The 17,436-nt window shown below is 40.0% G+C and overlaps 3 protein-coding genes across 4 annotated transcripts in view; 1 reads left to right on the top strand and 2 right to left on the bottom strand.

Moving 5' to 3' along the window:
* Window positions 1–17,436, bottom strand: part of LOC135701165 (SLIT-ROBO Rho GTPase-activating protein 1-like) — a 278,720-nt gene that overhangs the window by 74,480 nt on the left and 186,804 nt on the right. The window lies entirely within an intron of this gene.
* The window catches only part of Dip-C (dipeptidase C), a 557,142-nt gene that overhangs the window by 42,047 nt on the left and 497,659 nt on the right, over window positions 1–17,436 (bottom strand). The window lies entirely within an intron of this gene.
* Window positions 14,477–15,286, top strand: LOC135701197 (uncharacterized). Its single transcript, XM_065221957.1, has one exon. It carries the CDS (start codon window positions 14,477–14,479, stop codon window positions 15,284–15,286), a length of 810 nt encoding a protein of 269 aa, XP_065078029.1.

The following is a 17,436-nucleotide window of genomic DNA, read 5'->3' on the forward strand; positions in this document are numbered from 1 at the left end:
TGTCAAATGGACATGGACATAAGGTTGAATGAAATTTAATGGGATAAAAGGTCGAACGGACAAAATAGCTAAATGGACAGAAGGTCAAATGAAAAAAAAGTTCGAATGCTCAAAAGGTTGAAATGGACAAAAGGTCAAAAAGGTCAAATAACTTGTAGTGAATCAAAGAATAAAACTATCAGTAAGGAAATATGCTGTGAAAAGCAATTAAACCAAGCTTTGGCTTTGAGTAACCCTGAAATACTCGAAAGTACATGAGCAGTTCATTGACTGTCAAAAGCAATTAAATACTTCAGCTGAAAATGCTTTAACATCTTGCACTTGGGATTAAATCCCTCAAAGGTTAAGTTAAGTTACAAATAACATTAGTGATTCTTTAAAATGTAAAAGCTACTGAACACTTCATTATAGAGTGCTCGAAAGTTCATTTCACCTTGTCCATTGTTCAATTCGATTTTTTTTTTCATTTGAACTTTTGTCCCTATAAATTTAATTTGATCTCTTGTCCATTGGAATTTTTGTCCATTTCAACCTTTTGTCTTTTGCCCTTTTGTCATAGATTCGAATTTGGAATAGTTTTTTTTTCATTCTGGTGATCCATGACCACCTTTCAAAATATTTAAAAAATCATTGTAAATTAATCGATAATTTTGTCAAGTTGAAATCAGATGCCATGAAGCTAGCATGTTATGTTCTAGCAGAGAAAAATATGGCGATTCGAAAAGCAGAACTGTAACTTGACTTCTGGACGATTGAATTTCTGGATGGGACTGATATGCGATTATTTTGCTTGATGGGACAAACTGACTTGATATTGTTTTCACATTTTTCATGATCAAAGTCCGTAGTTTTATCACGTAATATGAAAGTAGATACCAATTGATAGTGGATACCATTATTATCCTAAAATTGACGGAAATCCATATGGCACTGATATGCGATTATAGGCGAGAATTTCCTCGATTATGACCAATGATATCAACTCGTCATGTCAAGATACAGTAGATTGACTTTGTTCCAACCATCCTCTCATGCTACTGTACCAAGGATTACTAAACTTTCACTTCCTCTACCGCGATGACGTCCGATTGGGTGCATTTGAACCCACCGAACGGAAACCTAATCACGTAAACCGATTGCGATTCATTGGATTTGTCTCAATGAATATTCATCATTCAAAGTTCGCTCCACACGTTCACAACTTCGAAAAACGCACATCTCGCTTGAGGGCTGGCTACTGCAAACTATGCGTAGGTACCTTCATCTACATTGTGCACCGAAAAGTAAGAGCGTTTGAAAACAAGTTGGCAAACATTCCACACATCGCACATACATTTTCCCAACCGCTCGCAAAAGGTAATTTATATGCTAATCACCCAACCAACCGAACACTAAATCATTGCAAGTTTTCACCGAGTTTAAGGCGGATACAAAAAAAAACCCATTGAAGTTGCGCACCAAACGGCGACCATTAATTTTTAGATAAACTTCCACAGATTTGCTTAATTGTTTGTTTGTTTATTTGTTATGTCGATGTTGTGGTTGTTCCCAACGGTTTTCCATCAGATCAGAACGACAGATGAAGACAAATACGACGGCTAATTGATAATTTACCGTGGGCACGGGCTGAGCTGTGGAGCCCAATTATCTCGAGACCGTCTACTTTTGACACTTCTCATCTTCTTCTTTATTAGACAAATTAGCTTGGGAATGTGGTTTTGTGACTTTTGGAATGGGTGACGACTTGGCAAAGGCTTATCTCGGACCCCTCATCGATCGTTACATTTTTCGGTTTGATTGTTTTCTCTTGGGAAAATTTCCCATTGCATCATTCGTTCGCTTATTAGTTCGTAATTGAAAATTTCTTGCTCATTTATTCAGATCAACACATTGCTCCAAATACGTTACATTCCGTTGCACATTCGGTTGATCTGTTTAGCAACCCGGCCGTACCACTTGATCGCCTTCCGCACCTTCCAGGGACAGCCGTCGTCCAGTTTGCTGCATTCTTCGTTGAAGAATTCCTTCAGCTTGTTCAGATAACCGGAAATTTCGTCGCATTCAATCATGGGTCCTCGATACATTTGAGCTACAAATCAAATTTCGTTAATCGAAAAAAAATAACGAGAATCCTCTAAAACCCACAGTACTTATCTTGAGCCTGACAGTAGCCCACCAAGCCCACCAGCACCACCGCCAGCAGTATCGTAGCCCGAATCACCGTTGAGGATGACATTTCCGCCTGTAAAACTGTAACACATCGCCCGCGGAAGGCAGCTTTTTATTCTGTCGAAACCGGTTCGAAGACGAATGTTTGTTCTTCACATCTCGTAAATCCCACTAATGAAAGTCGTTAGTTCGGAGTCGGAAGAGAACCATTTGGTCGCCGTCGATGGGATATAACCGTAAAAATCTCATTAGTCGCGCACATTTGCTTCGAATGTAAAACAATAACAATCGTGGAGCTGACCAATTTCAGACCGTGTCTGGCGACGGACCATTCGGATGGGGCATTTCACGTTCGGATTCTGACCGGGAACGATGTGAATTCTCAGAACATGTGCTTCAACTCCTGGATGGCTCTTCTCGTACTATGTATTTAGGAGAAGAAGGAAGAAATTAATCTTGACAGATGTAGGTAAACAAAGCAGGGGATCGGTTTACTGGGAGCCGAATTGAACCGGTTCCAAGAGAATGTGAAAACTGGTGCGAAAACCGCGCATTTGAAACCATACGTTGGCTTGTTCCAGATTAATTAATTATTTAAAGATTCAACGTCAGTTTAAAAAAAATTTAAAACCCTGTTATGACACCAGTTCTCCAGTTTCTGGACCTAGTGACAGCTCAAATTTGTGATAAATTTTCATGGTTTTTTTTGGGTTGATATATGGCAAAATCTATGATTGAATTAAATTTGGTGAATAATGAATAAAATTGAAATTCAAGATAGAGCCAATTAGGGAACAACTAGGGCGGCCAAAAACTGGCACACTCACACTATTTTAGCGATCACTTCTGATTTTCAGCGTGTTAACTTCCCTTATGTTCCTGCAGGTTCTTTGTAGAGCTTCACTGAAATTCTCAGCATTTCCTTTCATTCTTCAGAACTTCTCCAAATTTCCTACAATTGTTGTAAAGTTAATGGGACTGCATTAAAGATCTCTAATGTTTCATTAAGTTAATTACGAACTTGAAATAATTCATTTATTTTTTTACTTAATTCTGGCACTTTGAATATTTTCAATATCTTGAACTTGTGCATGGAATACGAAACTTCAAGTCATTGAATATTTTTAGATCTTGGACTCACTTACTTGGAAAACTCAGGTAATTTTATCCAGAAAAATGAGTAGACATCCTGTATTTAGAGAAAGACGGTTAAACGTCACAACGCATAGAATAATCAATCTTGAAATAAATTCACGGTAAAAAAGTTGAAAATAGTGACTTATTACAAGAAAAAGTGACTTTAGTGACTTGGCCTTAAAAAAAAAACTTTTTAGTGACTGACTTGAAAAAAAGTAACCGAGTAACTAAAAAGTGACTCGCTACCAACCCTGCTATTTGATCAAAATGACGATGAGTAGAAGTTGTAGGCAATTGGAGAAAAATCAATGTAAAATCGTGTTTAAAAGTAAAATTCAGAATTTTCTAAAAAATACGCCCCCTTCGATATTTTTTATATTTTTTTGTGAAGAAATCTGGTTAGATGGTGAAATGGTTGAATTTTTTTAATTTTTAATTTTTTAAGTTATCAAATTTGAAAATAAATTTAAATTTGATTCTACGCATCATTAGTAATGAATTAGTTGGATTTGAGCAAATAAAAACAAGAAGCAAAGGGCAAATGCAACAACCATTGATGATTTTTAACCATTTTGAGTAGATTTGTGCTTGGTGCAGATGAACTAAGTGATATATAGTATGATGGTAAGATGACGAAGCATCCTGAGGTGACCATTCCACACTAGAGAGGGTCTAGTGTAAGAGAGGAGCGGATTCAAAACAAACTGCCTTGGCAACCTATGCCAAGGTGATTTCTAGCAACACTGCCAATGCAATCAAGATAGGCGCTGCTCGATTGGCTCTGGCTTCGACAGGCTCAAAATCAACCAGTCTGCTCCTCTCTTATACTAGACCCTCTCTATTCCATACCATCCTTAGCTGTGAGGGACCATACCAGGTAAACTCATTGTATAGTTGAAAATTCGATTTGATTTGTTGCATAGTTGAAGGTTTTCAGAACAAAACTTGATCAACCAGGAGCCTATAAAACAAAGATCTCTGATCTGATGGATTTTGGAATAGTTTCGAAGTCACCTTGCATCATGAGATAATATCCGAGAGATGAAATTTGAATCGATGAACAGTTTGAGAGCCTCAGTACAATAGTACCTGCTCAACCTCAAGTTTTGAAAAAAATATCCAGATGACTTTATTGAGATCTTCAAACACATGGTGGATTTAGGAAAAATGTCTATGCTGCTGTATTTTTTAAGGCTGCCATTTGGTAGTTGATCCTCCGTCATGGATCAGAACTAATGCAATTGTACAGAGAACCACGTAGATTGTGCATGAGATTAGCTTTCCATCTTCAATTGGTTGTAAAGCACACTAATTCAATTTATTTATAGATCAATCACAGCGCTGGCTACGTCCTCACGGTCTTTTGGGGAGGGCAGGATGATTAGCTCGACGTCCGTTGTTATTAGAGACCAAATGCACATCTGCACGGCTTTCACGGGAAGAATTGTTGTGTTAGTGAGGTGGGTTATTTTTAGATCAGGATTCACTGTGGTAGATAAGTGATGCAATCGGTTAACCGTTATGTGATCGACAAAAAATACCTTTAGGAGCTCGACAAGGGTATCCGGGTACCCACAAATTGAAATACTTGCTACTGCGGTCAATTTTGACCGATTTTGAATCTTTTTGGACCATTGGATTCATAAACTTATCTTCTTTCTGGACATTGTCAACAATGGCCATCTGAAATCGTTTGGCTCCAAGAAATGGGGCATAGTTTCCTGTTGGAAATTGATGAATTTTGATACCCATATTGTAGGGGTTTATTCCCAAACACTTCTATGGCCACTAGAGGCCCTACGGAAATCTAATCTGGAATGGCCGTTCCGGGGGAAATCCATCGGAAGATCACATTTTTTTTATTGTAGTCACTTTAACACTCTCGGGTCATCCGTGACTTGTCCGGGGGTGAGAGTTGAACTCGTGACTTTGGCGTAAGAGGTATGAATGTCAACCACTACGCCGGGGTCGCCCCACTCACAAAATTATGACAAGCAGTCTCCTGTTGGAAATTCATGAATTTTGATACCTATATTGTAGGGGTTTCTTTTCAAACACTTCTATGGCGACTAGAGGCCCTACGGGAACCTGCTCCGGAATGGCCATCCCGGGTACAAACCTTAAAATTGTTCTCAAGTGAGATGAAATTGTTTTTTGAAGTACATTCTGATATTCTAATATCCATACCTTCGAAATTCGAGCGTAGCTGGCAAAAAATGCTTAGTTCTGGAACATTATACCGCAAACCCAAATTTCCGGTAACCAAACGATTCAGGATCGCCATCGTTGACGTCCAGAAAGAAGATAGGTGTCTGAATTCAAAATCAGTCAAAATTGGCCGCAGTAGCAAGCATTTCAATTTTGTGGGTACCCGGGTACCCTTGTCGAGCTCCTAAAGGGTAAAAAAAGTTTGGACCCCCCCTTTCAACGCCCTTTGCTGCAAAAGGAAATCGTCCTTTATGAAAAAATGTCTCTCCATGAGTTCTAAGATGTCTCTGAATTCTGGTTTCCTGTCTCGAAAATAAGTTTAGAATTTCGTAACATGAAATCTGAAAAGGTACCTATCCTGTCGTCCACAAAACGGTTAAAGCAGAATTTGTTTTCATTAAAATCTAGTGGAGATAGAATAAGGCAAATTGAAAAATTGCAAGGAATGGATAGGGCCTGGGATTGAACTCCCGACCTTCTGCTCAGTAAGCAGAAACGGTAGCCACTAGTTACATTGTCTAAGCTTACGCTACGTTGTCTAAGTTGCCGTGTTTCATATGAGAGAATATCTGAGAGATGCGGACTTTTTGGAAATTTCTGATCAGACAATCTCTCAAATAGTAGATTTCTCACACATTATTTCAAAGACCTCCGCTTTGAAATAATGTTTGAGCAACCTACTATTTGATAGAATAGCTGAGAGATGTGATTTGAATTGTTGGGCAGTGATAAAGTGATACATGATCTAGACCCTGAGGAGTTTTTGGAGATCTATGGAGGTCTTTTGAATAATTTCTTAGCAACTTGGCATTTGAGAGAATATCTGGAAGAGGTGATTTGAATTGATCAGCAGTTGAAAATCTTCAGAATGATGCCTGGTCAAGCTGAAGTCTAAAACAAATACCTTGAGAACTTTTTGGAGTTCTACGATCACCTGGTGATCATTGGTAAAAATTCTGAGCAATTTGGTACTGGAGAGAATGACTGGGAGATGTGATTTGAATTATTGAGCAGTTGGAGATCTTCAAAATGCTACCTGATCAAGCTGAAGTCAAAACAAATATCTTGAGCATTTATAGAAGAACCACAATCACCTGGAGGTCTATGAATAACTTCTGAGCAACCTGGTATCTTGAAAAATACCTGGAAGGTGTGATTTGAATGGTTGTGTAGTTGAGGATCTTCGAGTGCATTGTTTTACAGTGAATGGTATTCAGAATGATGCCTGATCCAGCTGAAGTCTTGAACAAATATTCTGAGATTTTGTTGTAGATCTATGATCACCTGGATTTGAAACGACTTCTTAGGAATCTAGTATTGAAATAATATCTGGGATATGTGATTTCAATTGTTGGGCTGTTGAAAATCTTCAGAATGAGACCTGATCAAGCTGAAGTCTAAAACAACTATCTTGGTGTTGGTTCTAGGGGTATTTTGAATTTGAGCAACCTGCTATTTGAGAGAATATCTAAGAGACGTGATTTGAAATGTTGTGCAACAATGTGGGTGGCTTCAAAGCATTAGATGAGCGCATAGAGTGTTCATAGGTCTACTCAAAATTGTGGCTGGCTTCAGTCATTGTTGATGAAAGTGAGATGACAATTGGTCGCCAAAAATCAGACCGAAAGTTGTTGCTTTACATCCATTCCATAGCAAAAGGATATAGCGGTTCTCAGAATTTCGTAAAAAATTGTACTTTTGTTCCTAATCGCAAAATATTAGACCCGTACTTTTTTTATTATTTTGTCATTAGGGTGACCATTTCCATGTAAGGTGATCCAAAAAACGGATTTTATTAAAAAATTACTTTTTTCAAAAATTTCTAACTTTTGAACCATATGGCCGATTTCAAAGATTAAAATATTAAATGAAAGGCAATTAACAATTAATATAAAAAAATGTGATTTTGTATTGAAAAACATTGAAAAAACTCAAATTGGGCCTATAAATAGATGTGAAATCGCGCACTTACATTTCTCACGTAAGAACTGATGAGGATAAAAGAAACAGTGTTTTCGCTCCAGAAAACATAACCATGATCAGGCTTGGGAATTGTCAACCTCATGACGATAAACTATGTAACAAAGATAACAAAAAATAGTCAACGCTCATCAGCACGATGCAACTACGGCTTACATATACCAGACTAGCTCATTAGAGTAAAAATCAACCGAAGTAGGCCAAAGGGACGGTCGTCATCAGAATCGTTATAGTAAATAGTGCAGAAAGGAAAAAAAAAATCACAGCTGCCGGGTTTTCAACGTGCCTCACAGGATTTGAATTCATCCTGGTTTTGGCACATGATGGCAAACCCGGAACTCAAGCAGCTCCGAGAAATTGCATTTGATGTTGTAGAGGATCCTGATAGCTTCGTGTCCCGGCAGCATCGAATATCCAACACAAGCTTGAGCATCGGAGCCGGTCCCTTCGGGGTGTTTTCTTACGGTACCCGATGAGATCCTAAGAGGTGGAAACAGAGGTGGAAAGTCGCTTCTTCGACAGGAATTTGCTGTGGCTCAAAAAATCAACACCACGGATGCCACATTCGAGGGCAAGAGGTAACAAACCGTTAGCTTTTTAAACCGGTGATTCCATTGTTGTTGCATTTTTATAGTAAGCATTAACTTCTTCAACGGCGCCGGTGGTGTAGTGGTAAGCGTGATTGCCTCTCACCCCAGCAGGCCTGGGTTCAATCCCAGTCGGCGCCGCCGGGATGTTCTGAGGCATAACATCTCTGATCACGCCTTCCTTCGGATGGGAAGTAAAGCCGTTGGTCCCCGGTTCATGAGTTGATGGGTCGATAGGTAGGGTCCAGGTGTGGGAGCTGCCTTCCTGGCACGTCGGTAGCATTGGTGCTCAGCACGGAAAACAAGATCGACGGAAAAAACAAACCAAAGGATTAACTTCTTCAGATGATTACTACCTATCGTTTCAAACATGTTCTGCACTCTCATAGGTAGAAAAATGACAGCACAACGATCATAAAATAAATGATTATTTATTAATCGAGTTGTTGAAAATGGGACACCTCTATTTTTTGAGTTGATTGTTTTAATGACGTGTAGATGCCAAAAATCGGAATGCCAAAATGCCGGATTCCTAAAATTTTGCCATATATCGATTTTCGTTCAATTGTATAGGGTATTTGACATTCTTATAAAAACATAGAGCTGCAATCGATCCTAACATTGCGTCGGACATCGATTTTTGGCCTCTACATATCGTCCCCACTCCGAAAATACCCATATTGTGGGGGTATTTGACAGTACTTTCCAGTTTATCTGTAACCGGAAGCCACCACCTTGGAATTTAATATGGCGTCGGGCAGCAATTACTGGTACCTAGCTGTCACCCCGATTTCGAAAATACTCATATTGATATTTCCAACTTTTCCTGTAGCTGGAAGCTGCCATCTTGGGTTTCAAGATATCCATTTTCGATCTCTAGATGTCATCCCAATTCCAAAAATACCCAGGGTATTTGACCGTTATTCTCACTTTTTCTGAAACTGGAAGCCGCCATCTTGGATTTCAAAATGGCGTGGTGAAAATATCCATATTGAAGGGTATTTGACAGTATTTCCCACTTTTCTGATACAGGAAGCCACCATCTTGGATTTCAAAATGGCATCGGACATCGATTTACGGGATCTAAACCCTGATTTCGAAAATATAAATATTTAAGGGTATTTGAAAGTACACTCAGGTCTTTATTTACACGGGGGATATGTACCGTGTAAAAAAAAACCATGTAAAAAAGGGGGGGGGGGGGTAAAATTGTGATTTTTTGTTTTAAGTATGCCCTTCGATTATCTATAGCTCGAAACGGATAATGTGATTGGAATCAAGTCGATAGGTTGTATCTTTGTCGAGAAATCGTTAAAAACGTACCGTGTAAATCGTGAAAAAACGTGTAAAAACCGTGTAAAAAAACAGCGTAAAAACCCGTGTAAAAAAGACTTCAGTGTATTTCCCTTTTTTTCTGAAACTGGAAACCGCCAGTTTGGATTTCAAAAAGGTGTCAGACTTCGATTTTTGGGATCTAGAAGCCACTTCGATTTTGAAAGAATCCCATATTGAAGGGTTTTTGCTAGTATTTCCCATATTTTTCTGAAACCGGAAGCCGCCATCTTAGATTTCAAAATGATATCGGACATCGATTTACAACAATTATATTCGAGCTATGTTTGGTGAAACAAGCAAGTGAGACTAATATTGTAAATCTCAATGACAAATGACGAAATATTTGTTTGATATGGGCAATTATGCACAGTTTAGCTAAAATTCGGCCATTTTGGATCTTGTAAAATTTTCAAAATGCCGTCTTCAAAAATTTTTTAAAATGGTAGCATGGAAACGGCAATTCTTATAGAAATGACGTCCGAGACAAAGTTGTAGAGAAAAATAATATTTTTTTCTGAGAAAAATATTAAAATAAATAATTTTAGTAATCTCAAGTAAAAAAACAAAACAAAATATTTAAAACCCTCATATCTCAAAATGTCCTTGTGCAGCTCATTAAAAAGGCACACTTTTGAATTGTTTAAAATAATGGACACTTAAAAAAGTACGAAAATCGAACTTTTGGTAATATTTTTTAACTTTCTGTGAAAACGTTTAAATGTAATTTATACTCACAAAACAATGTTCAAAAAGTTAGTTCAAATATTTTACCAAAAGTTCCTGTTTTACGATTTTATCAGTTTTAAATTGTCTATGATTTTAAAAATTCCAAAAGTTTGCATTTTTCATAAACATTTTTTTATTAAAAAATCGGCAAAAAACATTTTAATATACCTATTTGGGACGTTAACATTTTATTTTGAATTTTTACAATTTCAATCTAAGTTATGTTTCTTGAGATCAAATGCAGTGTAGTCCATAGCCAAGTTCTTTACTACTAAGCTATATTTTTTTTTTTCAAAATGTATCAACTCCTGAAAATCTCGCACAAACCGAATCTACGGCAAATTATATTTACGTGCTCACTAGCATCACCTAGCAGCAAAATTATTTGTTTCACCACTCTGATCAACATTGCCGTAAACATCACTCATCTAAATAATCAAGATATTGGGATGCAGCAGCACATAATATTTGCATGTGGGATGCTCACAAGCACCACCTAGTGAGAGATCTGTCAACCATCCGGCAGCTCTTGACCCCTGATCAACTTTGCCGAAGACATCACTCTGCTATATAATTAGTATGTGGAAATACAGCAGTATGAAATATGTGCATGTTCACTAGCACCACCTAGCGGCAGAATCAGATTGATCTGTCCATCTTCCAGAATTTTTTGGCATCCTGGTCAACTTTCTCGAAGACATCACCCTTATATATGATCAGGGTCTTGAGATACAACAGCACAGAATATTTGCATGCTGGATGCTCACTAACGCTGCCTAGCGGCAGAATTCCAAATTAGTGTTAACCACCCAGCAGCCCTTGACGCCATGGAAAACATTTCCGAAGACATTACCTGTCTAAATAATCAGGATCTGGAAATATAGAAGAACAGATTATTTGCATGCTCACTAGCGGGAGACTTCTTTATTGATCTTCCCATCACCCAACAGCCTTTGAATTCCAGATAAACTTTGACGAAAATGTTACTGGTCTAAATATTCAGGATCTTGAGATACAGCAATGTTGAATATTTGCCTGTGGGATGCTCACTAGCGACCAATTCCGAATTTATCTGTCAACCACCTAACAGCCCTTGACTCGCTGATCAACTTTGCCCAAGACATCACAGGTCTAAATAATCAAAATTTTGAGATACAGCAATACAGAATATGTGCATGTGGGATGATCACTAGCGCCACCTTGTGGCAGAATTCCAAATTTATCTGTCCACATTCAAGCAGCTCTTGACCCCTGATCAACTTTGCCGAAAACATTAACCTTTTATATAATCTGGATCTGAAGCAGTATAACATATAAGCATGCTCATCAGCACTGCCAAATTAATCTGTCTACCTCCCAGCAGTCTTTGGCCTCCTGATCAACTTTACCGAAGACGTAATCCGTCCAAATAATCAGGATCTTGAGATACAGCAGTTCAGAATATATGCATGTGGGATGCTCAGTAGCGCTGCCTAGCGACAGAATTCCGAATGTATCTGTCCACCACCCAACAGCCCTTGTTGAAGACATCACCCTTGTAAATAATTCAGATCTTGAAATACAGCAGTACATGGTGTCGTCATGAGGTCTCCAAAATGGACCATGATTTAAGGTTACTATTACAGAGTTAAAATAAATAAATCCAAAATGATCAAATTTTAGCAACAATGTGAATAATTGCCCTTAACAAACATTTACGCGTAGTGTCATACAAATCCGAAGATATAGATTTTAAAATTCAATTTGTTTTCACTATTTTGCCTGGAACTCTTCAATACCGTTCATTACGAGTAGTGACTCAAAAATAAAGGTGAAAGACTTCCCAAAGAAAAATCAATGCAAGGAAAGACTCAGAAATTGTTTAGTACATTCTAGAACAGGCTCGATTTAGAGCCCTAAGAGGGTACCCAAGCAACACACATCTATCAAAATAGGTTGCTGCAACTTGATTGTGACTGAAATAAGGTGCATACAAGTAACCACAATTGTTAAATGACAAGTGTGCTGCTAGGGTACTAACGTACATTCCTCGAGGACTTTCGCACCCAGATCAAATCAACAGGTTAGAAGATTCTTTCTGATGTTTCAGCGATGTTTCGAAAAATGGTCCACAATTCCAGGAAAGTCTTGCAGAACGGTTCATGGGTGCTTCCGAGTCATGACAAAACCATTCAGAACCTTCCTCAAGACACACCATCATAAGATCTTCAGATTAATCAACAGAAGCTCGTCAGATCTATTTAGAAAAACAATTTGTCCGGATGGTCGAGAAACCCATATGTTTCAAAAGTCAACTTGATCTTAGGTCTAACAGTCCTAGGTTAGTTTGGCTTAGGTTATAACATTTCTAGTCAGATGATATTCAGGCCATCCGTTCTACACATTACAAATTATAACCTACGATTTGGTTTGGATTAGTTAACTCAAGATCCATTCATGCCTCTCACGCTTAAAGTGACTAGTTCGAATCTCAACTCCGACTAAGTCTCAGTAACTAAAACAAAACAGAACAAACTTAACTTGGTCGAGTAATTCTGATAGGGACAGCCATATGTGGTTGTACGCAATGGTGACGTAGTCCTACGTCACCATTGCGTAATATTTTTTTTTAACTGCAGCAGGAGCTTGTGTTTTGTGTAGGAATAGGAATTTGAGCGGGGTTCTCTCTGTTAATACTCTTTAGTATGACGCGCTTGACATAGATGGCCCACAGCGACTCACAAAAAGCTACTGATTCCATTCAATAGCTATGCGGCTTCTTCCTCATTACATGGATACTCATGTAGGCTGCAGCTCACTGCTTGCAGGCAGCCCTTCGTTGTGTACTGGAGAATACCACCACTCACCACGCGGTGATTGAATAAACATCGTTTGGTGAGATCTGATGGAATTCAACTTTGAAATCTGTGTTAGGGAAATCGCTTTTCGCAGGCAATCGGTGATAATTTTAATTATCAAAGCAGCAGTTGCACATTCGTGTGATTTTTAACAGTAACATTTTGAAAATTTTTAATGTCTTAAACTTAACAACTTAACGTCTGATCGATTGGTGATAAAATTATTGAAATTGGTTCAGGGTAAGCTGAGTTATTAACGTTCAAAATCTTTCATAATTTTGTTACATGTTCCATTTTCGGTTTTCACAAAGTGTACCCCCATATAGAAATGAAAAACGTAGTCCTACGTAAAAAAGCTTTACTAACATCCATATCTCCAAGTAAACACCAAAGCAGAAAAGTATTACATCAGCAAGATGATTGAACAGCCTTATCAACAAATCAGGAATCTTGACAAGCTCCCTTCCACTACAGAACTAAGCCAATCGCATCGAAACGAACTCCGCCGAGAACAATGGCTACCGTGGCGAATTCGATTTATGTTGGAAATTATCTTCGCTTACTAAATCTCAAACAAAACCAGCCTCCGGATAACTGAAGTTGGTTATTGTAGCAATACGCTTTATTCGAGATCCGATTTCAGTCCGAATCAGCATGTTACAGTTCAAACTTACGTTGATTTTCAGTCTGGCAGTGCTTCACAGCGGGTTCGCCGCAATTCTGCCTGGTAATGTCCCAAGACAAATATTTGGTCAAACTCATAACCAATGCCCTTCTCCATAACACACAGAATCCAGCCTCTGTTCTTCCAAGGACGTTCAGGCCAACCTCAACGAGCTGGAGCGTCAGATGCCGATCGACAAAATTGACTGCGGCGAGGTGGTTGCCTACCTGCGGGCGTTGAGCCGATACTACAACCGCCGGTGCACCAGAATGGGTAACGATTGCCGCGACAAGCACCTCTACCCGGTCAAGTGGTTCGATCAGGTCACTCAGATGATGACCCAAGTTTGCCAGCAGATGGAGCAGACGGCCAAGGGGACGGCGGAAATGCCAGTCAAACGACAAACCAAGAAGCCTCCATGCGGATCCAGGAATCGTGTTCTGTGAGATCGAAGGATCGTTACGTAGATTACAGGTCGTTGCACGTGAACACGAACAGCAATATGGTCTTAGTTTATAGATGGCAGTTAATTTGAGTATCGTTAACTAGCAATAATTATGATTACACCGTATAAACAACTGGTTGAATTGGTTTTACTACACTTAATAAAAGCCCGACGCCATGAGCTTCCGCAGACTTCAGTTGAACGGTTCTGGAACCTTCTAAGACATGACTGCTATATTTCAACTGGTACACTTTCTCGTGGTTGGCTGGCAAGTTCTGTGCATTACCAACGCTCAGAATCAGGATGGAAGTAAGTACTTCGATTAGGGTCGTCAATTCCTGGGCGGTATTGTGATAAAAAAAAGTCCTCAGCAATTCCGATTTCAGCGATGCCTCTTCCACCACCGGATTCGAATGCTATCCAGGATGATCAGCAAGCCATAGCCGCCGCAAAGGCAGCAGCCGGAACAGGTCATCCCGTTCCCAGAGATATTGCGATGAATTCCGGTGGAATGGCCAGTACAGGTGGCTCTTCGGGATTCATGGCGACCTATCCGGGACCTACTGGCGCCGACCTGAAACAAGCACGCATGGCAGCTGGGAACAACATGGCAAACGCAGGAGCCGGCAGTGGATATGGAACAGATATGGCAGCTAATGCCGGTGGTGGTGGCGGATACGGCTCATCGGTGGGATCAGGAATGCCAGGTTCCGGTGGCTATGGTGCAGGTATGGCAAGTGGCGCCGGTGGTTACGGTGCAGGCATGGGAGGTACTGGAGGACACGGCTCAGCAGGAATGGCAGGTGCCGGTGGTTACGGATCACTCATGGGAGGTGCTGGAGGACACGGCTCAGCAGGTATGGCCAGTGGCGGAGGACGTGGAATGGTAGCTGGAGGTGGTGACGGGTCAGTCATGACGGGTAATGACCCGAAGGAAGCTCCAATGTACTGCTACGCTCAGGGACCACTGCTGCCGGATTCACTGCTGCCCAAACCGAGACGAGAAGTATCGCAGGTTGATGTGGGTAACATATCCTGCGAGGAGGTCGTCGGGTACCTAATGGGACTTAATCGATTTTACGATCGTAAGTGCTCCCGCATGGGAGACAAGTGTCCGAACAAGTACAAGTATGCGGTCAGTTGGTATGGAAAGGTTGGCCATCAGATAATGGCAAAGTGTGATATAGCAGCTCTATAGGAAGTTTTTTTTAGTAAATAAAGGACATTTAAAGCACTATGGGTTGAAAGCTTGCTAAGTCCTGAATTCTTCTTTAGATGTAGTTTAGAGTGATAAAAACGCTTTAGAGATCTTGAAGGGTGTCCGACATACATCAGAATTGTCAAAATTGGTTTGTGGAAATGTAGATTTAAGCAGAAATTTGATGATTTGAACCTCTCAAAACTTCTGTTTTCATCGATAGGAGTTCAGATGATCTTTCGGGAGGACTAGGAAACCTGATTAGACTAGTCCAAAAAGCTCAGGGAATTTTATTCGAATTTGGGAGATTCCAATGTACACTGCAGATTACCCTAAATACCTAGCCGAATTCTCAGAATATTCAGGTTTGAGGATTCAAAGCACAGATTGAATTCATGGATTTCAGCCAAGTCAGGAACGTCCGTACTTCTGGATATTTTTAGGGGAATACTGAGGTAACCTTACAGAGGGAGTGGTCAATTTTGCAAGGTTCTAAAGCCTGGCTTGCGACGTATCAAACTTTATGATTTTTCCAAACAAGATCATCGGGGATCATCGGGGTTTTTGACCACATTGGCCACTATGGATGGTTTTCCAGGATACGAATTTCTCCGGGTAAGTGACCAGATTTAGATCGGAACCAAAATCTGGCGTACGACTTGTCCATCATCATGATTTTGCTAAATATGATCATCGAAGGCCACATTGAGACGTTTGCGACCGCATTGGTAACTCCAGGTAGCGTTCCGGGATTCCGGATTCTTCCAGGGAAAGTGGCCAGATTTTGAACAGTGCCAAAATTTGATTTGCGACATAACAGATTTAATGATTTCGCAAAAAGAGATCATCCAGGGTCATTCTGAGGACTTTAGAGTACATCGGTCACTTTATGTGGCGTTCTGGAATCCGGTTTCATCGAGGGGAAGTGACCAGATTTAGATCACTACCTAAATCTGGCTTTCATGATTTAGCAAAAACAAGGTTATCGAGGCCCATTCTGATAAGTTTTCGACCATTGACCCTCCAGGTGGTGTTCCGGAATCCGGACTTCTCCAGGGGAAGTGCCCGGATTTAGATCAGATCCAAAAGTTGTATTGTGATGTATCAAACTTCATGATTTTGGAAAACAAATCATCGGAAATTATATTGAGGGTTTCAATCGCATTGGTCACTCCAGTTGGTGCTTCGGGATCCGGGTTACTCCAAGAGAAGTGGCCGGTTTGAAGCCAGTATCAAAACCTGGCATGCGACGTATCAAATTTCATGATTTTGCGTACCAAGATCATCGGGAATCATTCTAAGGAGTTTCGACCGCTTTGGCCACTCCAGGTGGCGTTCTGGGATCCGGATTCCTTCAGGGGAAGTTCTAAGCTTAGTTCAGTACCAAAACCTGACTTGCGACACATCAAACTTCATGGTTCATTAAACTAAGGTCATTTTGAGAGATTTCGAACTTATCCACTACTCCAGGTGGCATTCCGGAATCCGGGTTCCTCCAGGAGAAGTGGCCAGATTTGGGTCAGTATCAAATCATGGCTTGCGACATATCAAACTTCATGATGCAAAACAAGACCATCGGAGTTCATTTTGAGGGTTTTCTATCGCACTGTCCACTCCAGTACGTGTTCCGGAATCCGGGTTCTTTCAAGGGAAGTGTCCTGATTTAATTTAGTATCAAAACCAAGCTTGTGATATTTCAAATTTCGTTATTGCAACTGGCTTGCGACATGTCAAACTTCATGATTCATCAAAACAAGGTCACCATGGGTCATTCTGAGGGTTTTCGACCATATTGACCACTATAAGTGGCGTTCCGGAATCCGTATTCTTTCATGGGAAGTGGCCAGATTTACGTCAGGACCAAAACTTGGCTTGCGACATATCAAATTTCATGATTTTGCAAAACAAATTCATCGGAAATAATTTTAAGGGTTTGCAATCGCAATGGTCACTCCAGTTGGTGTTCCGGGATCTGGGTTACTCCAAGGGAAGTGGCCAGATTTAAGCCAGTATCAAAACCTGGCTTGCGACATATAAAATTTCATGATTTCGCATAACAAGATCATCGGGAATTATTCTAAGGAGTTTTGATCGCTTTGGCCACTCCAGTTAGCATTTTGGGATCCAGGTTCTTTCAGGGGAAGTTCTCA

The sequence above is a fragment of the Ochlerotatus camptorhynchus genome, unplaced genomic scaffold, assembly GCF_037179485.1.
Source record: "Ochlerotatus camptorhynchus isolate MF236.1 unplaced genomic scaffold, CSIRO-AGI_Acam_v1.1 ptg000150l, whole genome shotgun sequence".
Taxonomy (NCBI): Eukaryota; Metazoa; Arthropoda; class Insecta; order Diptera; family Culicidae; genus Ochlerotatus; species Ochlerotatus camptorhynchus.

Excerpts from the sequence above, each read along its gene's own strand:
- LOC135701197 (XM_065221957.1), top strand. The coding sequence starts at position 14,477 with ATGCCTCTTCCACCACCGGATTCGAATGCTATCCAGGATGATCAGCAA.